Source organism: Microtus pennsylvanicus, chromosome 5, assembly GCF_037038515.1.
Source record: "Microtus pennsylvanicus isolate mMicPen1 chromosome 5, mMicPen1.hap1, whole genome shotgun sequence".
NCBI lineage: Eukaryota > Metazoa > Chordata > Mammalia > Rodentia > Cricetidae > Microtus > Microtus pennsylvanicus.
Window position 1 is genome coordinate 7805026 of NC_134583.1, and position 26411 is coordinate 7831436.

The 26411-nt window shown below is 42.3% G+C and overlaps 2 protein-coding genes across 4 annotated transcripts in view; one reads left to right on the plus strand and one right to left on the minus strand.

Moving 5' to 3' along the window:
• Window positions 1-25941, plus strand: Slc35a1 (solute carrier family 35 member A1). The gene is made up of 8 exons (XM_075971235.1): window positions 1-182; window positions 7388-7565; window positions 16041-16200; window positions 16478-16630; window positions 19601-19667; window positions 21650-21826; window positions 22190-22324; window positions 24990-25941. The coding sequence occupies exons 1-8, from the start codon at window positions 167-169 to the stop codon at window positions 25112-25114; spliced, it is 1011 nt and encodes a 336-aa protein (XP_075827350.1). The 5' UTR covers window positions 1-166; the 3' UTR covers window positions 25115-25941.
• The window catches only part of Rars2 (arginyl-tRNA synthetase 2, mitochondrial), a 53113-nt gene continuing 47193 nt past the window's right edge, over window positions 20492-26411 (minus strand). For 2 of the 3 annotated variants that reach the window (XM_075971231.1, XM_075971232.1), the window contains one exon: window positions 22318-22537. In XM_075971231.1, coding sequence (XP_075827346.1) covers window positions 22517-22537 — 21 coding nt within the window. In that variant the 3' untranslated portion in view covers window positions 22318-22516. Of the gene's footprint in view, window positions 22538-26411 lie in introns of all 3 variants that reach the window. The other variant, XM_075971230.1, reaches the window with a different exon arrangement.

The window sequence follows — 26411 nt, forward strand, 5'->3', positions numbered from 1 at the left end:
CCAGAACCCCGCTAGGGCCGAGTGTCCCAGTCTTGTCGCTCCGCACCCTGCGCGCCTTCCGCCGCAGCCAGCGGCTTCCTCCTGGCGCGGCCGGGGCGGCGAGCTCTCTAGGCCGGCGCGTCTCTATGGCTGCAGGGGCGTTAGTTCCGCAGGCTGGCTCAGCACCATGGCTCAGGCGAAAGGTGAGAGGGGTAGGGGACGGCGGCCGGGGCGTTGCGAGACGGGCGGGCTCGAGGGGCCGCGCCCTCTCGGCGGGTAACGGCCCCGGCTGCATCCGCACCCCAGCGGAGCGAGCGGCCCCGGCTGCACCCGCACCCTGGCTGCACCCGCACCCCGGCGGGTAGCGGCCCCGGCTGCACCCGCACCCCGGCGGAGTGGGCCAGGTCCCTTCCTGGAGCGAGGCTGCGGTTCTGAGCACTGGGTTTGAAGGGTCGCGCGCTGTGCACCCCTCGATGGCAGGCCGACTCGCCGAGCTGTGGTGACTGCTGTTTCAAGTTTTACATAAGCTGAACCCAGGGCTGAGTTTCTGTTCTGTAGCACTGTGGCCAGGAGAGGTCAGAAGGCGGTGATTTGTTTGTTTTTAAAGCAGGGATCCACACTACAGTGTCTCTTTCTGTAGCCCAGGTTGATGTAAAAGTCGGGGAGATCGTCCTGCCTCAGCTTCCCAATTGCTGGGATTAGTGGTCTGAACCACCATACCTGGCATATCGCTATTTTCTTCGTCTTCGTTTCCCCAAAGAGCACTTGGCTTTAAATCTAAATAAATGTTGAACGAGTATTTAAAGAATATCCTTTTGCATGGACGTGACATTATTTATCTTGTGAGGGGAAGTAATACTTAACATCAGGCGCCAGATATGTTTTGTGTGGTGGTCTTTGCTTCTCTTGTGGATTATCCCATTTCAGGTAAGGCCTTTAGGAACCCAGGAAAAAACCATGGAAAAAGCCGTTCTGATTACAGTAGAAGGGGCTAGATAATAGGGCGGATGACAAGACAGACGGACAGTTAAACATTACAGAGGGAAAATCAATACCTAAGGGGTTGTTAACAGTTTACAAATTTAGACTTATTACCAGTACATACTTCATTACATTTGGTTGCGATGCGCGTTTTATCCTAATGAAATAGTTTCTATACCTCCATAGAGTTGTCTCAAAGATTATTTAGCAGCTACTTTCCGAAATGTCCAAGCTTTCAGATATGAGAAATAATAGTCCCCATAAAATGTAATTGGAAAACAAAAGTTTAACTCTAGGCTGGCTTTTGGGGATATTTCCCAGTCAGAAACAAAGGCTGTAGGGCTAATGGGTTTTTCGCAAGAGAGGGACGGTAGGTGAGGTGTGGGTTAAGTTTCTAGCTAATGGCTTGGCATGATTTGAATTCTTAGGAAAGTTTAAAAGTTACTTACATGCCGAGGATTTTTTTTTTTTTATTGCTCAGGAAGCGTTGAAATTTGTAATAAAGGAAATTTCATCCTGGAAAAATTGGGAATGAAGAAGAAATGTTTTGATTTAATGGTAAACTGAAATATCAGTGAAAGTCATGGTTAAGAAAACACTGGTTTTAAAAGTTGAAATATGCTTCTAAAGTGGTATTGCATATCAAATTCACATATTTTTTGTAGTATCTAAATTTCTACTTTTCTACTTTGACTATTAATTATTTTCAAGAATTACGTTGGCAGATATTTGCTTCCTATGGGTGTTTTTAAAAACCTGTGTTACTGGCTCATGCTTATTGATCCCTGCACTTAGGAGGCAGAGGCATGCAGAGTTCCATGAGTTTGAAGCCAGTGTGTTCTTTCTACATGGTGAATTCCAAGCCAACCTGAGATTCATAGACAGACCCTATCTCAAGGGAGGGGGGGATACAATAGTATGTTTTTTTTTTTTGAGTAAATGCTACGTTTAGTCTTTAAACATTCACTATCTAGATTTTTGGAACCAGAAACCTATATCATACCTATATTAGAATTTGTGCTCCTCAGTTATGAGGATATTGATAACTCAGAACATGGACGGGCAGTCTTTCGGTACACAGCTTAGTCTGCCATAGCTGCTGAACCCTGCAATTGTAGCACAAATGTAGCCAGGATATTTGTGTAGATGAGCATAGCCGTCTTCCAATACCACTTCATTTACGGACACTGAGATTTGAATTGACTGTAATTTCAATGTGTCTTGAGATGGGACTTAACATTTTTCTATTCACTTGAAGTTATAAAGCCATTCTGCGTGATCTTATACAAATAAGGGATTGTGTAGTTTGCTTTCTCTCGTACTGATTGGTTAGATGTTATTGCTGCCGGTTTTTGGAGTCATAAACTCTTTTATAATAAAGTTTTAGAACAATAGCAGTATTATAGTGGCTTCCTCCACTTCCCTTTACATAAGCATTGCTTATCTGGCTTGCTGGAGCTTTTAGAAAGGAAAGATAAATACTTATGACATTTCTTCCATATTGCTTCTTTGGTATAATTTTAAGAATTTGCCTACTACAATTTACAAATTAGTCTTTAATTCACCAAGGAGGAAATACTTATCTGAAGACACTGTTTCCTTAAGTTTTAATCACCATATTTTAAAGTATCTGTTTGAAACACCTACTTTAAGTTGGGAGGTGGTGGTACATGTCCTTAATCAAGGCACTCAGAAGGAACAGGCAGGTGGATTTCAGTGAGTTCCTGGCCAGCCTGGTCTACAAAGCAAGTTCCAGGACAGCCAGGACTGTTACACAGAGAAATCCTGTCTCAGCTCCCCCCTCCCCAACCCCCCCATTCTATTTACCTATGATTAGGTATAATTACCTATAATTAGGTATAATTACCTATGACTAGTTATTAATTACCTAGATTATGATTCCAAAGTGGAAACAAAAGCACATTACAGTTGAAGAATAGCACGCTGAAGTCACTTGATGTCCTTATGATTTACTGGGATTGGCAAAGTAGGACCCAATTTAATAAGCCTGCTTATTATGTATGACCCATGAGCTAAGAACAGTGTTCCCAGGTGGACACTTGGAAATGATTCGATGACAAAACAGTAAATTTGAGTACCAAGTAAATGAAATGTTACCCCCACATAATTCCAGTCTCATGAGTAGATCTCAATGACAAGCATTAGATTAATTTATAACTAGTAAAAATCAGTTGTGGGAATTGGTTTTCTCATATAAATCTTATATGATACCCTGAATTTTGTCATGAGAAGAAAGCAGAAATGGTTGAAGCCTTGGGTGGTGGCAGTAGCAGAGCAGGAAGCATGGGCGGGGGGAAGGGAGGACTGGATGCACCCACGACTGAGTTTACCAAGGCGTTGGACTGTCCTTGGCATCCGAGTGCAGGCTGCTATGGGGGTGAAGGGAGGACTGGATGCTCCCACGACTGAGTTTACCAAGGCGTTGGACTGTCCTTGGCATCCGAGTGCAGGCTGCTATGGGGTGAAGGGAGGACTGGATGCTCCCACGACTGAGTTTACCAAGGCGTTGGACTGTCCTTGGCATCCGAGTGCAGGCTGCTATGGGGTGAAGGGAGGACTGGATGCTCCCACGACTGAGTTTACCAAGGCGTTGGACTGTCCTTGGCATCCGAGTGCAGGCTGCTATGGGGTGAAGGGAGGACTGGATGCTCCCACGACTGAGTTTACCAAGGCGTTGGACTGTCCTTGGCATCCGAGTGCAGGCTGCTATGGGGGTGAAGGGAGGACTGGATGCACCCACGACTGAGTTTACCAAGGCGTTGGACTGTCCTTGGCATCCGAGTGCAGGCTGCTATGGGGTGAAGGGAGGACTGGATGCACCCACGACTGAGTTTACCAAGGCGTTGGACTGTCCTTGGCATCCGAGTGCAGGCTGCTATGGGGTGAAGGGAGGACTGGATGCTCCCACGACTGAGTTTACCAAGGCGTTGGACTGTCCTTGGCATCCGAGTGCAGGCTGCTATGGGGGTGAAGGGAGGACTGGATGCACCCACGACTGAGTTTACCAAGGCGTTGGACTGTCCTTGGCATCCGAGTGCAGGCTGCTATGGGGTGAAGGGAGGACTGGATGCACCCACGACTGAGTTTACCAAGGCGTTGGACTGTCCTTGGCATCCGAGTGCAGGCTGCTATGGGGGTGAAGGGAGGACTGGATGCTCCCACGACTGAGTTTACCAAGGCGTTGGACTGTCCTTGGCATCCGAGTGCAGGCTGCTATGGGGGTGAAGGGAGGACTGGATGCACCCACGACTGAATTTACCAAAGGCGTTGGACTGTCCTTGGCATCCGAGTGCAGGCTGCTATGGGGGTGAAGGGAGGACTGGATGCACCCACGACTGAGTTTACCAAGGCGTTGGACTGTCCTTGGCATCCGAGTGCAGGCTGCTATGGGGTGAAGGGAGGACTGGATGCTCCCACGACTGAGTTTACCAAGGCGTTGGACTGTCCTTGGCATCCGAGTGCAGGCTGCTATGGGGTGAAGGGAGGACTGGATGCACCCACGACTGAGTTTACCAAGGCGTTGGACTGTCCTTGGCATCCGAGTGCAGGCTGCTATGGGGTGAAGGGAGGACTGGATGCACCCACGACTGAGTTTACCAAGGCGTTGGACTGTCCTTGGCATCCGAGTGCAGGCTGCTATGGGGTGAAGGGAGGACTGGATGCACCCACGACTGAGTTTACCAAGGCGTTGGACTGTCCTTGGCATCCGAGTGCAGGCTGCTATGGGGTGAAGGGAGGACTGGATGCTCCCACGACTGAGTTTACCAAGGCGTTGGACTGTCCTTGGCATCCGAGTGCAGGCTGCTATGGGGTGAAGGGAGGACTGGATGCACCCACGACTGAGTTTACCAAGGCGTTGGACTATCCTTGGCATCCGAGTGCAGGCTGCTATGGGGTGAAGGGAGGACTGGATGCACCCACGACTGAGTTTACCAAGGCGTTGGACTATCCTTGGCATCCGAGTGCAGGCTGCTATGGGGTGAAGGGAGGACTGGATGCACCCACGACTGAGTTTACCAAGGCGTTGGACTGTCCTTGGCATCCGAGTGCAGGCTGCTATGGGGTGAAGGGAGGACTGGATGCACCCACGACTGAGTTTACCAAGGCGTTGGACTGTCCTTGGCATCCGAGTGCAGGCTGCTATGGGGTGAAGGGAGGACTGGATGCACCCACGACTGAGTTTACCAAGGCGTTGGACTGTCCTTGGCATCCGAGTGCAGGCTGCTATGGGGTGAAGGGAGGACTGGATGCACCCACGACTGAGTTTACCAAGGCGTTGGACTGTCCTTGGCATCCGAGTGCAGGCTGCTATGGGGTGAAGGGAGGACTGGATGCACCCACGACTGAGTTTACCAAGGCGTTGGACTGTCCTTGGCATCCGAGTGCAGGCTGCTATGGGGTGAAGGGAGGACTGGATGCACCCACGACTGAGTTTACCAAGGCGTTGGACTGTCCTTGGCATCCGAGTGCAGGCTGCTATGGGGTGAAGGGAGGACTGGATGCACCCACGACTGAGTTTACCAAGGCGTTGGACTGTCCTTGGCATCCGAGTGCAGGCTGCTATGGGGGTGAAGGGAGGACTGGATGCACCCACGACTGAGTTTACCAAGGCGTTGGACTGTCCTTGGCATCCGAGTGCAGGCTGCTATGGGGTGAAGGGAGGACTGGATGCACCCACGACTGAGTTTACCAAGGCGTTGGACTGTCCTTGGCATCCGAGTGCAGGCTGCTATGGGGTGAAGGGAGGACTGGATGCTCCCACGACTGAGTTTACCAAGGCGTTGGACTGTCCTTGGCATCCGAGTGCAGGCTGCTATGGGGGTGAAGGGAGGACTGGATGCACCCACGACTGAGTTTACCAAGGCGTTGGACTGTCCTTGGCATCCGAGTGCAGGCTGCTATGGGGTGAAGGGAGGACTGGATGCACCCACGACTGAGTTTACCAAGGCGTTGGACTGTCCTTGGCATCCGAGTGCAGGCTGCTATGGGGTGAAGGGAGGACTGGATGCACCCACGACTGAGTTTACCAAGGCGTTGGACTGTCCTTGGCATCCGAGTGCAGGCTGCTATGGGGTGAAGGGAGGACTGGATGCACCCACGACTGAGTTTACCAAGGCGTTGGACTGTCCTTGGCATCCGAGTGCAGGCTGCTATGGGGTGAAGGGAGGACTGGATGCACCCACGACTGAGTTTACCAAGGCGTTGGACTGTCCTTGGCATCCGAGTGCAGGCTGCTATGGGGTGAAGGGAGGACTGGATGCACCCACGACTGAGTTTACCAAGGCGTTGGACTGTCCTTGGCATCCGAGTGCAGGCTGCTATGGGGTGAAGGGAGGACTGGATGCACCCACGACTGAGTTTACCAAGGCGTTGGACTGTCCTTGGCATCCGAGTGCAGGCTGCTATGGGGTGAAGGGAGGACTGGATGCACCCACGACTGAGTTTACCAAAGGCGTTGGACTGTCCTTGGCATCCGAGTGAAGGCTGCTATATCCTGCATCTCAAGTTTCATAGAGGTTTCTCTAAGTACTCTGTGTTAACCTGTTACTTTCAGGTCATGCAGAGCGATGAGGGGCTAGATTTAATTCTTGACTTTCAGATAGTTCTATGTAACTCTCACGTGTGTGTGTCGGGGAGAGATAAAAGGGGGGGGGTCTTAGAATATAGCCCAGGCTGGTTATGAAGCCACGTGTTTGTGTATTAGATTGTTCCAGACCAGTACTTTTCTACTAGGGACATTTTTTGCCCTCCCAGGACGTACAGGATCACGTATGATCCTGGTGTCAACCTCATGGGTGCGAGGACTGCACACACGTGCCACCGCAATGATGCTAAGCTGCACTTTTGTCACACAGTTAGCCCTTTGCTTTCTGCTGTCTTCAGGAGCATAGTTAGGTTCTAGCAGGGGGAGCTTCGCTAGGCTTTATACCGTGATGAGGAGTGACCCTCTTCCCCCTGGAAAGCTTGTCCTCCCTCTAGCCACACAGCCAAGTCCACCCTGCTGTCAGTGGGATGACAGGTGTAGCCAGAGAGGCCTCAGGTCTGTTCTCTGCTGTCTTGAGATTTAGAATGTATTGCAATTGCTCTGATGCTTTGCTTCACAGGTTTGTAATCATAAAACTAATTATATATTTTATAGCAAACCTAACTAAGGTTGGTATGCCACATAATTGTACAGTTGGGGACACTAAAAAATATCTGTATCCAATATCTTGTATGGAGTTTTAAAGTCAGCAGTATTTGTGTTTATGCAATTGGTTTGAAACTGAATTTTAGATGTCATTATTTAGAAAACTATTTGGTGTTAGAAACTGGAAAGCATTATGGACTAACTAGTCTGTTATCATTATATAGATATATATCTACACACATGCTAAATAATATTTTTATTGCACATATTTTCCAGAAAATGTCAGTTTATTCTTCAAGCTCTACTGCTTGGCAGTGATGACTCTGGTGGCTGCAGCTTACACCGTGGCTTTAAGATACACAAGGACAACAGCTAAAGAACTCTACTTTTCAACCACAGCCGTGTGTATCACAGAAGTTATAAAGCTACTGATCAGTGTTGGACTCTTGGCTAAGTAAGTAAAAATACTTCTAGAGTGTTCAGTTCTTTTTTTTTCCTTCAAGTTAAGGTATTGAAAATTCAAGTCACATCTTCATGTATTAGGTTGATCTGAAGCAGTACTATTCTACTAGGGACAGGTTTTGGCCCCCAGGAGGTAGAGTTTTGTATGTGTATCATAATAGGTATGTACTGGCATCTGGGCGACAGAGGCCAGGGATTCTTCTACATATCATGCAGTGCCTACAGCAGCCCTTTAAAGCAAAGGCCTGTCCATCCCCCAATGTTGGTAATGTTGAAACTGAAGAATTCCCGTATAAAGCAGGAGTTGCGCAAATGCAGATTTTTTTGTTTTTTTTCTTTTTCTTTTTTTCTTTTTTTGCTGTAACAAACTACTTGCTCATGAAATTTGACCTTTATGGAAAAATTTTTTGATCCGTTTTCAGAGGAATATAATGATAATCATAAACATTTATAGGTGTTTCCTGTGTTAAGTGCCAGGCACTGTGCTAGGTGCTTTTTAATAATTTCATGTCATTTTAAAAATTTGACATATTGGCTGGGCGGTGGTGGCGCACGCCTTTAATCCCAGCACTTGGGAGGCAGAGGCAGGCGGATCTCTGTGAGTTTGAGACCAGCCTGGTCTACAAGAGCTAGTTCCAGGACAGGCTCCAAAACCACAGAGAAACCCTGTCTCTAAAAACAAAAACAAAAACAAAAAAATTTGACATATTGGTATGTTATATCAATCAGCATATGAAGCACCTCAAGATTATGCTGCTGACATGTCATGACACTGGGGGCTGCAAGGGCAGAGGGTGGACATGCAGGGGCAGGAAATGAATGGGATGGAGATGCATGATGTGAAAGACACAAAGAGTAAATAAAAAGAAAGTTAAAAGAATTGTCCAAAGGTAAACAGGATGTTACTCCCTCCAGTCATTAAAAAACATGGTTTGGGTCGAGCATGGTGGCATGCTCTTTTATTCCCAGCACTTGGGAGATAGAAGCAAGTTGGTCTCTGATGTCCAGAATAGCTTGGTCTATATCTAGAGTTCGGGGCTAGCCAGGGCTACATAATGAGACTCTGCCTCAACAAACAAACAAACAAACAAACAACAACAAAAGCACAAAACTCAAAACCAAACCATGGGTGGTGGGAACTGGGACTGGAGGGTTGTCTCAGTGGTTAAGTATACTTGCTCCTTTTCCTGGGGACCCAAGTTCAGTTCCCAGCACCTATGCTGGAGAGCTCACACCCTCCTGAACGCCAGCTGATCTGCATTAGACACCCTCTTCTGGTATCTGTAGGCGCACACACACACACACACACACACACACACACACACACACACACACGTTATTCACACACACATATGCATGCAGACATAAAAATAATCTTAGGGGAGCTGGAGAGATGGCTGCTCTTGCACAGGACCCTGATTAAATTCCTAGCACTCTCATGGCAACTTGGCTGTCAGTACCACTCTAGGCTATGGTCTCTGTGGCACCAAGCACACGTGAGATGCACAGACATCATATAGGCAAACGCTGATACACATAAAAAAGAATCTTAAAAAGAAGCACAGTTGGATAACAGTGCTTTACTGGGATAAATGTCAGGAAACATTTGTTACTTGGAAGCTTTATTAAGTGATTCTTTAAACAGAAAGACAGCAAAGCTGATTCACAGTTTGAATTTATATTTGTTTGAAAATTCATTGCTATAATGTTAAAATAATTTTCCAGATGTAAAAAGAAATTATTGTGAGATGAGGGGAGGGAAGGAGAACTGGGATTGATATGTGAAATTAAAAAATAAAAAAGTTATTTTTCTTGGTGTTCAAAGTAGAAACAGTATTTTATCATTGGAGAAAGACTTTTTTTTTTCAGAATAATTATGTGGAAGACTTCTATTAAAAAGATAAAGGTCTAGAACTACTATTTAGAATGAGAAAGTAGAAAGAAAAGCTCATTCCTGTCTGCTCTTTATGATGATGCACTGTAGAGTGGATCAATACAAAACCTCATTTATGTTTAAAATCACTACTTAGTTCTATAGTTTAGGTCCTAACTGACCACTAAAAACCTGTTATTTGGCCCATTAAAGGCCTCATCCCCAACTTGGTTCTAGTGCAGGATCTTGGAGGGCTTTAGTACATTGGGGCATGCCCTCAAAGGTAACTGCAGGACCCAGTCTGCTTTTCTTTTTTACTTGGTGGCCACAAGGTGAACAGTTGTTGGGTACTATGTTGCTAGTGTAATGAGCTGTCTAGCCCAGAGCAATGGGGCTAACAGAAACCTCCAACATGTTGATCAAAATAAACCCTCACTTGTAAAAGGTGACTTTGTTACAGTTAACGAGAGTTAACACATTTAGTTTGTTACTGATTAACTGGCATTGAATTCGGTTAACTATGACACTTGTGTGAATGAAGCCTATTTCCTTACATGTATTTTCTTCATGTTGCATTGTGGCTTACAGACACTTAGAACAGTGTTTACTTTAGCACTGCACTTGGGGGCCATTTGAACAGTAGCATCACCAACAATCAGCGTGAAGATGGGAAAATGTAGCACTAAATAGACGACACTAAATAGATTATCGTCTGCAAGTGGCTGACTTTGTACTTTTCTTGTCCTGACTCTGAATTTACAGTTTTTTGTTTGTTTGTTTGTTTGTTTTTCAAGACAGGGTTTCTCTGTAGCTTTGGAGCCTGTCCTGGAACTAGCTCTTGTAGACCAGGCTGGCCTCAAACTCACTAAGACCCGCCTGCCTGTGCCTCCTGAGTGCTGGGATTAAAGGCTACAGTTTTTTTTTTAATCCCTTGTTCTTTTGTAAGCCCTTCAATGGTATTTAGACACTAGAATATAGATATTAGTTATATACGTTGCTACTGCACTAGCCTTTCTTCTAGGCCAGTGATTCTCAACCTCTGGGTTGTGACCCCTTTGGGGGGTCAAATGACCCTTTCAACAGGGGTCGCCTAAGACCATTTGAAAGCACAGGTGTTTACACCATGATTGGTAACAGTAGCAAAATTACAGCTATGAAGTAGCAATGAAATAATTTTATGGCTGGGGGCACCACAACAGGAGGAACTGTATTAAAGGGTTGCAGCATTGGGAAGGGTGGGAACCACTGCTGTAGGCTCTTTGGGCAGACGGAGCTAGGAAGTATATGCCCGTGTAGACATACTTGTGCCTGGCTGTCTCTCTGCAGGATACCTCCAGTTATGGTCAGCACCACCAGGTTTTCACATCTTCCCGGTACCCATTTGTTTCCTTCTGCAGTGTTGATGAGCTTAGTTTCTGCTATTCTCAAATATTTACTAATTTGCTTAATCTTAGAATATGTAATAGATTAAGAATTACTGGGCTGTAAAGATGTCTCAGCAGATGGCAAAGGTGTTTGATGCCATGTCTGATGAACCACATTTGATCCTTGGGTCCACATGGTGGAAGGATGAACTGACTCTCACATGAGTACCATGGCGTGGAAAAACACGCATATGCACACACAAGTAAATAAATGTTGTGATAAAAAGATTAAAATGATTCTTCCTTTCCTCTTTCTTCTTTCCTTCCTTCCTTCCTTTTTTTTTTTTTTTTTTTTTTTGAGACAGGGTTTCTCTGTGTAATAGTCTTGGCTGTCCTGGAAGTTGCCCTGTAGAAGCCCTGTGGGTACCCCGGGGGGCGTAGGGACAGGCACAGCCGGAGAGGAAGCTGAGGCAGGGCAGATGAGAGTTGCTTCTTCTGAACCCAGGTGGCTAGTTTGGGTTTCAGTTCCTAGAGCTGGAATTCCAGTCCCATCTCTGGCTTGGGTTGGGGCTAAAAAGCTTCAGGCGGACAGCTTTTTCGTAAATTTGGGCGCCAAATGAAGCACAACTAATAAAAACCCAGAGACAGAAATTGGGGTTCAATCCGACAACCAGAAAAGCAAAACAGTCAGCCACTGGCTCTTACTTTGACCTCAGTCGAAATGGCAATCCTGACCCAAGAAATCTCAGAATAAGACTGAGACTGAGAGCTGTCTCCTTCTGTTTTATATTCCTCTCTAGTGCTGGGATTAAGGCCTGCACCACACGGTTTCTATGGGAACTAGTGGCTACTGGGATTAAAGGTGTGTGGTACCACTGCCTGGTCTGTAAGGCTGACCAGTGGGGCGGTTTTACTCTCTGATCTTCAGGCAAGCTTTATTTATCAAAATACAAATGAAATGACACTACAGTAGCCCAGGCTGGCCTGATCAAGGAGACCCACCTGCCTCTGCCTCCCGAGTGCTGAGATTAAAGATGTGAGCCACCACAGCCTGGCTTTAAAAAGATTTTCTAGTACAAAGTTACTGACGTTCAGTAATCTGTATGCAGTTTTTTGCTTTAAGTGTTCGATCCTGTAGTGAATAACGTGTTAGGGGTGGTTGTATTCTCTTTTCCAGCTCTGAAATAGAATTTTTTTATACATCTTTATACATTTGAAGTAATGATTTCAGCTTTTACTTTGTTTAGTATTTCTTCGTTCTTACTGATTTTACTCATAGTTTTTCAGAGTCTTTGGAATATGAAATTATACTGACTAAACCATAAATTAGAATGTCAGGAAGAGAGAATATTGAATATGTGGAGGAATATATGGATGGGTACTTTGACAAAGCTTATGTGGTCTAATTAGCATTATTTTAATATGCAGGAAATTGCTGGGCACTGAGTATGGAATACAGTAACTGTATTAACTTAAGTTTCTGTACTGAAATGTTTTATCATTTTTCATACATAAATGTCTTCATGTCAGTACATACAAATCTCTCTCCAAAGTGCATTGCCGTCCACTATATAGACGTATGATACATGCCAGTTACTATTCATGGACATTTGGTTTGTTTCCAGTTTTTTCCTATTACATAATAAGACATAGTGGTTATCTTTGTCCATAGATAGACTGTTGTGTGCCCGTGTGATTATATCAGATACTTTTTTGTTTCTATTGTTCTTTGAGGTGCTGGGATTGAACCAGAGTTTTACACATGCCAGGCAGGTACTTTACCACTGAAGACACTTTACCTCAGATCACTTTGAAATGAAAAAGTCAATCAGGAGATAGTGCTTTGGGGGAAGAGGGACAGGCCAGTAGTGACAGGACAGAAGCTTGCTATATAAATATGGAGATCTGTTTGGATAACTGGCGTTCCTAGCATTTAACTATTCTTTAAAATATAAAGTACTTTTAAAGATTGTTTTGTTTGCTCATGAAACTGATTTCGTAGTTTCACAGGAAAATCACTTATTAGCTATATGCTCTACTGATCCCTCTGAAGCCCATTAACACTGATGGTACAAGTTAAACCTGTCACTGGTAGAGTACGGAAAAGGAGGTGAAGACACTTCCATTCTGCTTCAGAAGAGAACTGGCTTTTTCATTGTTTGCTCTTCCCCACGGTCCACGGATGGCGTGGCCATGGCAGGAAGTGTAAATGTTAATGTACTTAGACCTTGGATGTCTTCCAGTAGTTAAAATACACCACACTCGTTAAGCTACTTATCTATAATAAGATCACAAAGGAGTCTTTTACTGTTTTATGGTGTTATCTATAATACTATAAAATCTGATAAATACATAAGTCATAGATTTTCTAGCCTTATTCATTTATCCTGTTGGGCGGACATTTTCTCTACCTCTTAGTACCCCTGCTGTAATAATGTTCAGAGACTTAGGGAAGAAATAAAAATCATGCACCTCATGTATTTTCTCATATAACATGTCTTAATTTTCAGTATCCTAAACTTTGCAGATAAGACATTTGTAAACAAAGCCGAAATGCCTATCACAAGTAACCTTAGTGTTGTGTTCGTACAGTGCCTTGGCAACCCAGGCAAGGATTTTCCCTTTCTGATTGTTCTTGCTAAAGGAGGCCTACTTTGGCTCAGAAAGAAAGATTTGGTTTCATCATGAATTTTCTTGTTTTTCTGTTGGGTTTTGGGGCAAGGTTTCACTCTGTAATCAAGGGCATTCTAGAAGTAGTTTAGGCTAGCCAATTCTGTTCTGTGGATATCTGAAGAAAAAAATGTCACTGATAGTGTTGAATCAGCCTCTTAAGGCTTAGAGCTGACAGTAAATGGGGTTAGAGAAGGACACTAACCATTATGCTATAGCCTGGGAAGGATCAGCACGAAGAATCTTCTATTGGAGAGAAACAGATCTAGGAGAGGATAGGAGGCTGATGGTGATGTACAAACAATGTCACTCAGTAGTTTCTCCAGGGAGCCATTCTGAAGACGAGGTAGTGTGTGCAAGTCGGCATTTAGAAGAATACATGGCAGAGCCTATACATGTAGGAATTAGACCTGTACTCTCATATGATGCGGACGAGTGGTAAGTATGAAAAACCATGAACTATTACGTTTTCTGATATATAATCTTTTAAGAGGGTTCTTTGGTCTTAGTTTCTTTTCCTGTTGCTGTGACAAAAATGCCCTAACAAATAAAAGAGACAAAGGGTTTATTAGCTTACAGTTACAGGTTTCAAGCCTCCTGGCAGGGAAGTCACGGTGGCAGCAGTTAGAGGCAGGTGATCACATGTGTCTACACTGAGGGAATGTGGAATACAGATGCTAGTGACAGTCCTTGTCTGAGGGACTGTGATACCTGCAGTAGGTGGGCCTTCCCAGCCTAATTAACACAGTCAAGAGAATTCTCCACACACAAGCCTATAGGTCAACTTAATCCAGAAAATCTCACTCAGATCCCTTCCAAAATGATTCTAGATTGTGTCAAATTGACAATTCAAGCTAACCATCACACTTGAATTTGACCTCTTGGCAGTTATTTTAACTTTATAATGGAGGAGAAAATAATTGAAATGTTGTTCTTTATACTCTGGTTAAGATGTTAGTCAAGTATATAGTACATTTTAGACATTTATTAGGAAGCAACCAAGGACTTGGGGATGTAGATCAGTGGTAGAGTGCTTGCCTAGAATATGCAAAGGCAACCCTGAGTTATCTCATTCCCTCACAAAAGAAATGTTTAAAGATGTTCAGAGTGCTTGGAAAATTACGCGTGTGTGTATTTGGATTCTTTTTCCCCTCATAGTATTTGTAGCCCCCAGCCCACACTGTGCACAGAACTTTTCAGCATAGAATATAACACTGTAGTACGGAGACTTGTGAACTTGGTAACAGATCTGTAACTGGGAAAGAAGCTTTGTGTTCCTGTAGTCTAGACCAAATTTCCTGTCTTAAGTAGAACATTTTCTTGAGGGCTAGAATGTTCTACAATGAATGAATAGAAATAATCAATTTGATACAATGTACCAAAATTTTGTCGCCTTCCCCAGGACTTTAATTGTTCCTGCAGCATTTACATATGAAAATAATCACAAGTGTTGATTCTAATGCTAATAAAAAGCACAGGTTATGAGGGTGCTCTCAGTTACATCTAGGACAATTTAGATAAAGTTTATTTTGAGGTTGATGCCTATTATAAAATATTGTTTTATTTTTATATTTAGGAAGCAAATGAAGTGATTTTCTGTAGGGGAAATATAAGCTACATTAGCCTTGATTAATCTAGCCTTCGGTTAATGTGGCTTTTTTTGTATATTACAGATGTAGTTTACTTTTATTGAAGTTAATCAGTTTTTCAGATTTTCTATAGAACTATACATAAATTTTAAAAGTATGTTTATATAAAAATTTATTACCTATTATAACCAGCACTGAGTAAATTTATAAATAATAAGAGCCACATGCTTTCAGACCCAAGTTGTATAACCACTATAGCCTTCTCTCTCTCTCTCTCTTTTTTTTTTTTTTTTGGTTTTTCGAGACAGGGTTTCTCTGTGGTTTTGGAGCCTGTCCTGGAACTAGCTCTTGTAGACCAGGCTGGTCTCGAACTCACAGAGATCCGCCTGCCTCTGCCTCCCGAGTGCTGGGATTAAAGGCATGCGCCACCACCGCCCGGCCACTATAGCCTTCTCTTGTTTTCATTGATGTTGAGGCATACTTGGTGCAACAGAGTTGGAGTGACAGAGCATTAATTTTGTCTCCTGATATCTATTACTAATCAGACAAAAACTCTTGGAATTTTGGCCAAAGGATTTTGGTGATAATCCTACTTAATTATCATACTTTTTTCTAAGTAGAATTTAACTTTTATTGGTCTATTTCTTTAAATAAGTCTCAAATTAGTTGGGCAGAGTTCTTAAGAATACACTCTAAATTACATCAGGTACTCAACTGGGTGTGGAGTCTTATTCACAGAATGCTACAGATGTGTGTATGCCTGTAACCCCTGCATCTGGGAGGTGAAGGAAGGGGATCCTAAATTCAAGTCGGCCACAGAAGAAGACCCTGTCACAAGAACAGGAGGTCAGGGTGTAGCTCAGTGGTGGATGACTTGCTCAGCACAAGAACTGGCTTCTGCGCCTCGCACTGGATGGGGAAGTATTGAATTTTCTGCCTCACCACTTTCATCTCCCCTTATGTTTTCAAAGAGAAACTGGAAGCTTGGATAGATTTAAGGCGTCTTTAAGTGAAAATGTCCTGGGGAGCCCCAAGGAACTGGTGAAGTTAAGTGTGCCGTCACTGGTGTATGCTATTCAGAACAACATGGCTTTCCTAGCTCTGAGTAACCTGGACGCAGCAGTCTACCAGGTGAGTGCAGTTAATGATATAAAAGCTCTGAACTGAGACATGACGGTGCATACCTTTAATCCTAGCACTCTAGATCTCTGAGTTCGAGGCCAGCCATGGATAGATATTGAGATCTTGTCTCAAAAGAAAACTGGGATTTGAGGTTGTTGAATTTCTCCAATGGAGATTTTCTTAATTAACTCTTTACTACATTCACAAGTATTTTCTTAATTCTCCTAGTGATAGGAGATATTTCTGTAAAAGACTAACATTAGATGAATTTCTTATTTGTTTCTAGGTGACCTATCAACTGAAGATTCCCTGTACTGCTTTATGTACCGTTTTGATGTTAAATCGAACACTCAGCAGATTACAGTGGATTTCGGTTTTCATGCTGTGTGCTGGAGTCACGCTTGTACAGTGGAAACCTGCCCAGGCTACGAAAGTCGTGGTAAGAAACAAAATCATGTGCCGTAGGTAAAAAGGGAACTCCTCTCGTCCAGTCACGTTGATGAATGGAGAGCAGCATCGCTTTTGATGGAAAATGCACCCTGCCTTATAGGTGGGCTTTCCTCGTTAGCACTGCTTACTGAGGGTCATCATACTTAGTATGACGTCACGGTTTAAATGAGATGGCCCCGCTCTCTGGTAGACCATGTATTTGACTCCTGGCTGGTGATGTTTTTAGGAGGCTTAGGAGATGTGGTCTTGCTGGAGGAAGTGTGCTACTGGGAGCATGCTTTGAGGTTTTAAAAGCCACTTACTGTTCGCAATTCAGTTCCCTCTGCGGTGGTTGTTGCTTATGGTTTAAGATGTGAACTGTCAGCTGCTCCTGCTGCTATGCTTACTTGCTGCCTTCCCCAGTGTGACACTGCTTCAGCCCAAAGAAAACCCACTCTTGCATTAATTGCCTTGTCATGATGCTTATCACTGCAACAGAAAAGTAGCTAATACCACCGGCTTTCTGTTTCTAAGAGGAAAGTGTTAATATATATTAGTGATAGAAAACATTCTTCACTATATGCCTTTTTAATGGATAACAGCACACTGTATTAGTAACCTTTCTATTGCTGTGATGAAACATCATGACCAAGGCAGCTTAGAGAAGAAAGAGTTTATCTGGGCTTACGGGTCCAGAGGGGGAGTACCTGATGGTGGAATGGTGGCAGTCCACGCGTGTGGCTGGAACAGAAGCTGAAGGGCTCACAGCTTGAACCACAGCACAAAACAGAGCAGACGAGGAACGACATGGCTTTGAAGCCTTAAGGCCTATTCCAAGTGATGTACTCCTATGGCAAGGCCACATCTTCTAAATCTTATCAAACATCCTCACTGAGACGACTAAGGATTCAAACATCTCAGCCTGTTGGGGCATTCATTCTCATTTAAACCTCCACAAACAACTCTAGAAAAGGTGATGTAACTGTCCAAAGACAGTTAATAGCTAAACTGTACAGGCTTCTTCATGCCATTGCAGTTTCTAGATGGTTTTAAGCTGCTTTTGGAAATGCTGAGTATGGTTTCCCGTCCAGTTTTCATTCCCCTTCATTTAGTCTCTGGCAGTATGCCCACTGTCAGCCATAGGGATGGCAGTGGAGGACTGTTCTGACATTGAGACGAAAGTGGTAAAAATAGCCCTTTATGTGATGGTTTCAAAATGACTGTTAAGGAACTTGCCCGATTTTTCAGAGTGCTGTAAGCCTCATTATTCTTCATGTCATAACAATGAAAATACTACCTTCATAGGATGGACCTGTAAGTGTGTGAGGTAATGTCACACCCTACTCTTCATGGGATGGACTTGTGAGTGTGAGGTAATGTCACACCCTACTCTTCAGGTGTCCCAATTTAAACTCGTTTATTTCTGCGGCCTGTTTCTAGAGACCTTCCTGAGGCCCGCATTTCATTTCCAGATGTATCGTTCTGTCATTGCTCCACAGTATGCCCTAAAACTGGATTTGATGTCCAGATACTACCTAAATTGTATCAGACATAGCTTGATATTACGCCTTTGCTTTAAACAGAGGTCTGCTAAGTCAGCATATAGTCAGTTTTGGGCGAGTTTATCTTTTTAATTGGCTATATACAACTGATTTTTGTAAGTACAACTTGTTTTGAATTCCGAGTGTAGCTGGCTTATCCTAAAGCAGTATTTGCATTTACACTCATCCTGTCAGATGAGAGTCTCCTGTGGAGTACCTACCACGTGGACAGGAGTTTTTGCATACATTCATTCCACACCACCTTGTAACAGTGGGTTACTTTCTGTTTAAGAATTAGATTAATTGTATTCTAAGATCCTATACACTGTTGGAGCTCGGACTAGTAGGCTTGGGTTTCCAAATTTCAGTTTCTTTTTCATTTTGTTGTTACACTGGTCTATACCAGGTGCCTGTTTACAAAATACTGAGACTACAGACTGTAACTTGAGCAATAGTCAAGAATCACAGAGGGTCATTAAAACCCTTTAGTATCCCAGGAGTAAAATTTCTCAGTTTTCAGTGACGACTGGACATTTTAGGCTACACTTTATGTCTCAGTCCCAGGCACTGCTGACATAAGGCTTTCTGCTGTTGAACAAGGTATCTCATCCTTACTATAGTACATACAGTCCTGTGTCCCAGTGCTTTAATTCCAGCGGAGTACTGAGGTAGTATTCATTTCTCAGGATGACAGATGACACTCCTGAAAGTTTGTTTAGGGAAGGAAGAAAACGAGAGCTGAAACAGTATGTTGGGTACTATATACATACATCCTCTATATACACCTGTCAGTCTCCCCTGTACAGGAAGCTGTTACGGACCATTCCGAGATGTGTGTTATCACTTACCTGCTTAGCATACAGCAATGATTCTGGTACACAGAATGGTCTAAGTATTTGGTAAAAATTCAGTAAAGTGTGTAGTGTCAAGAGTTAGTACTTTATCCAAATCATAAGGGAGTAAGTTATCTTACTTACTGTACCATTTTCAGGACTGATACTTTGGTTCAGGGTAGAAGCAGAAATTAAAATTAGTAAGCAAGTCAAGTACTTGGAAATTCAGGTGTACATGTTATATTGTGCATGTCCTCTGTGTATGATTTGAAAGAAATTCTTTCAACTTAAATGCTTTGGTTAATTTGAAAATTGTTTTTTCATTTTGTTTGCTGCTTTATCATTCTTATTTAATTATGTCTGATATGAAATGTACTTTTAGTAGAAGCATAAGTAGGCCTTCTCTTTTTCTTTTTTTAAAGACAAGGTCTTAATATATATCCCCGGCTGGCCTGGAACTCCTAGAGATCCACCTGCCTCTGCGTGCTGGGATTAAAGGCATGTATCACAGGCCTGGCAACATGTATATTTGTAGTTATTTCTTTGGACTGTTGGATTAATTTGGCTGCACTTACTAAGAGTAACTTTAAAAACTTACAATTGCAGGTAGAGCAGAACCCATTATTAGGCTTCTGTGCCATAGCTATTGCCGTCTTGTGCTCTGGGTTTGCAGGTAAGTTGTGAAAGCACCGTGTTACCATGTAACTGTAAAAACCGGATCTCATTTCCTTGGTTTTTTCTAACAATTTTATTCCCATTAAGACTTTAAATTCCTTCTTACGTTGTTTTGTGTCAGCTATTTCCCCCTCTCCCCTTAAGTATGCGATTCACTTACCACAGTTGTTCAGACTTCAGAGTTGCAGCTAGGAATATACTTCAGCCATTCTTGGCCATCTTAGTTTAGCCAAGGACCAAAAGTTAATGGAAAGGCCTCCAGCAATGAAGGGAATTAACCTTCAGGGAGGCCACAATGAGTACTTCCCATGTCCCCAAAGTATCACTGTTTTCAAACTTGTCTCTGCTACCATGGTTACTAGGATAACCAGCTTAGACTGTCTTGTATCTATAATCTCAAGTTCTTCCTTTGCTTCAACAGACTAGGAGCTATGGAATAGAAAGAGGAGGTGGGTGAAATGTACCTTAGCAAACATAATATCAAAGAAGAACAGCCAAAACATCAAGGAAACAGGAAAGTATGGAGTCATATTAGGGACAATTATTCCTCTCATGAATTAAGAAAAGATAAGAAATATACGAAGCTTAATATAAGAAATGAAATGTGTTGCAGAAATAGCTCCAACAGGTATGAAACTCAAGAGCTTTTTAATAAAGAATATATTAGTGGTATTTGTATATCTCTTTATTTCCACCTATTTCAAGAGTGATTTTTTTTTTAACTAGGAAAACAGGAAAGACATAGAAATAAAATATTGCTTATAAATGTTTTATAGGAGAAGAGAAAGGTTAAATTTAGGAATATACTTAATTAACCATAGTCATGGTAAATAAACTCTTTATTTTTAAGAATCAACAAATTAGGAACAAAATTTTAATCACCAAAAAATATTCTTTTGCTTTTCAGTAATATCTTTGAACAGTGAAATGCTTATACCCCATATCCTCTTTAGTCTAGCCTCTGCTTAGAGCTGAGGAAGCAGAAGGTGGTTTAATACTTGTCCTGTCCTGAAGTAACATCACTGAATAGCAATGCCTTTTCCAGACAGAAAGTCTAAGTGGGAAGTTTTAACAGCTATTTTATGTTTGTTGCCATAGTCTGGCTCTTTCCAAAATAGCCTCATCAAAATCAGTCTTGTTTTTGCCAGGTACGGTGGCAGGACCTGAGAGGTAGAGGCAGGCAGATTCAAAGTCAGCCTGGTCTACAGTTCCAGGCTAGCCAGGGCCACATGGTGAGATCCTGTCCCTAAAATAAAGATTAATATAAAAATTATTTTTAGTTATACCTTTTAGTTGGTAAATAACAGTTCCCAGTGTCTCTGGGTCAACATGCATTCATCTAACTTTAAAGCCTGACATAGTGGTATTTGACTTTTTAGGCACAAAAGCTGTTTTTTTTTTTTTTGTTTGTTTTTTTCTCCCTTTTCTCTAAGGGGGAAAAAACATTTTTTGAGCCCTACCCCCTACCCAAGTCCTGGGAAAAATACATCTACACACAAATTTAATACCTAATAAGTAGTTCCCAGCATATGATATTGTCTGCAGCTTACTTTAGTTTGGTTCTGTCACTGGAACGCACCAGCTGGGTGATTAGATAGCTGCTCCACACAGGGAAACACACTCATCCTCACAGGTGTCAAGGGGTGGGAGTAGAATAACCAACTCTAGTGCTGAAGCTTTAAGATTGGTATTAAGGAATAGAGAGTTCTTTGATCTAAAGGGAAAACTGTTCTTGACTGTTTAACAACCGTTTGTCAAATGGAGCTTATGACGTTTTCTCTTCATTATTAATCTATATGCTTTGTAAAAGCAATGTGGTGATGTTTAATATATCATGTCGTAAACTACATAACAAACGTGTATTTAACTAATACTAAGAATATTTCTTCCCCAAATCATGCACTTGGGGTGTGTTCTAAACAGAATATCATTAGTTAATTCATACTATCTTTAATACATCTATGTCCATTTTTTCCCTAGGAGTTTATTTTGAAAAAGTTTTAAAGAGTTCAGACACTTCCCTTTGGGTGAGAAACATTCAGATGTATCTGTCTGGGATTGCTGTGACGTTAGTTGGTGCCTACTTGTCAGACGGAGTTGGAATTAAAGAAAAAGGATTTTTCTATGGTTACACGTATTATGTCTGGTTTGTCATCTGTAAGTATCTAGGAATAAAAGGTCTGAGTAGATTCTTTTTGCTTTTTATTTTAACTCTTAAGTTAGATGTCTATCCTAGGCACTTACAGCATTTTGGAATTATTCCTTTGATAAAGTGATGAATACCAGTTCAGAATATATAATTTTGTTTTTATCAACTTGCTATCTCAGAGAAATAATCAGAAAGAATCTTGTGTTATAATAACTGTGTCTAATTTAGTAGTGGACTAGTCTTTTACACATCAGAGACTTGCTTCTGAAGAAAACTGTTCTCCTTGTCCTAGGTAAATGAGTGTGCCATCTCTGGGGATGTAATGTTTTCATGATTGAGTACTGAGATCTTATTTCTTTCTGTCTCCTAAGTCCTTGCTAGTGTTGGTGGACTCTACACCTCTGTTGTGGTCAAGTACACCGATAACATCATGAAAGGCTTCTCCGCAGCCGCCGCCATCGTTCTTTCTACCATTGCCTCAGTCATCCTGTTTGGGTTACAGATAAGTAAGTTGTTAACATGGATGAGCCTCTCTTCATGGTCTGCTCCAATTCTTATTTAGAGCAATCCTAATTTTGCTGCAGTTTATTCTGTGGTGTGCAGCTGTGTGAAGGAGATTATGCAACACTTCAGTATCCTTGTCCCCTTAAATATTACATACAGATGTTTTAGGTGAGCCAGGTTGTACATTTGGTCCTCTATAACTGTGGCTTCTGCATCTGCGGATTCAATCATATTAGAAAATATTAGGGAGAAAACTGTCTGAATATGAATATACTTCTTGTCACAATTCCTTAAGAATAAAAATAACTGCCAGGCATGGTGGCACACACCTTTAATCCCAGCACTTGGGGGGCATAGACAGGGGGATCTCTGTGAGTTCAAGGCCAGTCTGGTCTACAGAGTGAGTTCCAGGACAGCCAGGGCTGTTACACAGAGAAACCCTGTCTCGAAAAACCAAAACCAAACTAAAACAAGAATATAAATAATTACAGTACATTGTAGTAGATATTTTAAGTAGCCTATGAAGGACTTGTAGGGAAGGTATTTATGTGTAGGTTACGTGTAAATGCCATGCTGTCTTCATATATGGGACATGAAGATTTTGGTGTCTGAGGGAAATGCTCGAACCCATCCCCGTGGATGCACAGGGACTATGGTGCTATGGTCAGGTTCTCAGGGAAACAGCCTGACTGGAGGAAGTGACTCCTTCCAGCAGTGGAGTTACCACATGTAGACCTATTTTGAAGCCTCCTTTCATTTCCTTTTTATTTCACGTCTTCCTGTTCTGGACTTAGGTTTACAGCAGAATTGTGGCACCTTTGCTATGCTAATCCTGTTAGTGTTGGTTTTTTCCCCTTAACTGTCATATCCAGCTTTTGAATTATTTAAGCAGCAATGTTTTAGTGTTTCAGGTTTATTTTAAGCTTTATAGTAATTATTTTCTTTATTGATCAATTATTATACCATAACCTACTAAGGAAAATCTATTAAATGTGTACATTAAGTGAAAGGGGGAAAACTGTCCTGCATTAATTTCATTTTAGAATAAACCCCTCTTACAAATACAAATAGAAGCGTTAGCAGTTTTGCAGAAAGCCGTTTTATAGGATGGTTCAAATCTCGTCTATTGTAAGTTTTGGCAGCAGCCAAACACAATCATGTCTCACACCTTTTCTCTCAAGTGATGTCACTGATCGCCAGGGTTTATCGGGTGATTTACCTAGAACAGTCTCCACCAAACAACAAGGAAGTTGTACAAGTCCTCCCACAGCATTTCTGGTGTTCTTCTCATCTGATTTGAGTAAACATTTAATGGTAGTTCTCATCTGTCCTTATATTCAATGTAATCCCGTGACTTTGCTCCTGAGAAAAACTTGGTAACTATAAAATATTTCTGTCTTAGGAGTCTCTCAGCTAACTATTGAGATATTAAGATATAAACTGTCTTGCCCCTCGAATTCAAAGCTGGTCTTTTACTGTAGATGAACTAAGACTGAAGCTTGGTGCTTTCTCGTTCTATTCTTTTTAGGGGGCGGGGCTATCCCATGTAGCTCAGATGGCCCCAGACTCAGTAGAAAGCTAGCAGTCTTGAACTCCTGAGCCTTCTGTCTTAGGATTACAGACATGTACCAACATGCCAATTTTTAAAGGTATCAATACTGAACCACTGTGCAATACAGTTAATATGTATAGAATGTGGTTCAGTTTTAAGTATACAATTTTGACATTAGCATTTATTTACATAATGCCTACATATGAAGCTTATAGAAGGGTTTTATTATTACTATTTTTTTTTCTCTTTGGTGTGTGGGTCCACGTGGATCAGTTGCTCTCCCTATGTTGGGGACAGGCCCACTCACTGTTTGGCTAGACTAGCTGACAGATAGCTCCAGGGGTGGTCTGTGTCTGCTCCCACAGTCTTCCCACAGCACTGAGGCTGCGTTTGGATGAGTGCTGGCAATTCAGGCTCTTAGGCACCTCAGCCCTCATACAAGTTTTGAACATCCCAGTTTTCAGGAGTAGCATGAAAAAGAGACAAGTGTGGCAGGAAACACAATAATCACTTTATCACCTATCCAGAAATTTTCAGTGGTTTTTGAATGCTGAATTTTGTGTAGCTATTTTTTACATTAAGCTTTCTGGGATCATAAGTAAGCCATACCATACCACATTTTTTTTCTATTCATACACACACACACACACATACATATTTATATTACATTTACTTACTTCCTCTCACTATGTGTCTTCTAGGGAAAACAACATACCTCTTTGTTGGGGTAGTCTAAGATAGGAGGCTTACTAATGTTTTTGAAAAGTGTGTTATCACTCCTTTGATATTTATTTTTTCCTCCAATTTCCTTTCTGCTTAGAATAGATAACTTCTCATAAAAACATGTGTGACCTGGTAGTGCAGCCTACAGTTAAAGAGATTTTAGGAGTGGGACAACGGCTCATTAATAAAGTGCTTGCAGTCCTAGCACCAGGGAGGCGGGGCAGGAATCCCTGGGTTTGGTGGGCTCCACTCAAAGGAGAGACCTTGCTGAAAAAGAGACGGACAGCATTGCTAAGGATGATGCCCAGGACCCTACACACGTACAATGCTTCTTAAAGTTCATCATTTTTTATAGTCTAAAGAAAAAAAGTTATTTTTCTTTCTCTTTTCAGCACTTTCCTTTGCAATGGGAGCTCTTCTTGTGTGTGTTTCCATATATCTCTATGGCTTACCCAGACAAGACACTACATCTATTCAACAAGAAGCAACTGCAAAAGAAAGGATCATTGGCGTGTGATTTGAATCTTAACTGTACCTATAACGACTTAACTGTTGATAATAAATTAGAGCCTTAAGTCAACCCCAGATGGTAGCTTAAAACAGTATCAATGGATTAACTATATGACATAAGAATCAAGAAGGAAACTGAATGAGTGAAGTGCTAAAACAGATTTAATTTGAGTATGTTTGGTGTCAAGTTATATTACTTGACATGAAGGACTTTACTATAAAGTGTGTGTGAGAGAGTGTGCGTGCGTGTGTGTATGTATGTATATTGTGTACAGGGAGCATTCAGTTGACATGGTATCAGGACTACATGCGTGTGTCTCATGTACACAGAGCAGAGGTGACAATACAGGGTCAGAACATCAGGTGAAACTACAACATTCAGTCGACAAGGTTGAGACGGTGTCTGAAGGTTCAAGTGCCAAAGCCACTCTGTACACACTGTTCTCTTGTTCAGGTACCGGGAGAGGAGGGTGAACCTTCCTGGTCTAGATCATGGATAGTACTTTGTCCGGGTAGCAGTAAAAAGTCGAGCTTCTCTTATCAGTTGAGAACAAAACTCAGTGTGTAAACAGAATCTGCTTCATAGCTCAGACACTGACTTCTGTCTGGGAACTTCAGTGCTGTATTTGTGCCAGTCACTGTCTGGTTCATATTTCTTTGCTGTTAGCTGATATACTTTTCAGAAAATTTTCTAAGTCGCTTTTATACTTTCTTTTTTTATAAAGTATGGTTACCTGTTGGGCTCTGAATTTGTGAACTTTCAGTGATTTCAGTGATTTTAAAATATTTCTATAATGTTAATGGGGAAATCCAGCAATAAATTTATTTATATCACTTTTGTGTAGTCACTTTGTTTTATGGATATGATCACTATGATAATGCAAAAACATGGCTTTTTTTTCTACGTATGAAAATTTAACAAAGTAATCTAATTCTTACAAGCCTTGAGCAAAAAAGAATTTCTAGGGAGGATTACAGCATAGTAAGTCTTTTCAAAGACTGTATTTTTGAAGACTTAATCCCTGTATAATTTTGCTCAAGACTGAAATACTCAGTGGTCTGAGGAGTTTCTCCAAAGAAGTGGAGAGAAAGAGTAGATATGTAACACATGCCCCAAGTGTACACGCTCATCCCACAGCGGGTTTGCTGTAGGAAGGTCAGTGCTACTCTAAGAAGTGGAGAGAAAGAGTGGACATGTAACACATGCCCCAAGTGTACACGCTCATCCCACAGCGGGTTTGCTGTAGGAAGGTCAGTGCTACTCTAAGAAGTGGAGAGAAAGAGTGGATATGTAACACATGCCC

Excerpts from the sequence above, each read along its gene's own strand:
- Slc35a1 (XM_075971235.1), top strand. Across the intron at positions 16,631-19,600 it reads CCCAGGCTACGAAAGTCGTG|GTAGAGCAGAACCCATTATT; the intron begins GTAAGAAACAAA and ends TTACAATTGCAG. Across the intron at positions 21,827-22,189 it reads TTATGTCTGGTTTGTCATCT|TCCTTGCTAGTGTTGGTGGA; the intron begins GTAAGTATCTAG and ends CTGTCTCCTAAG.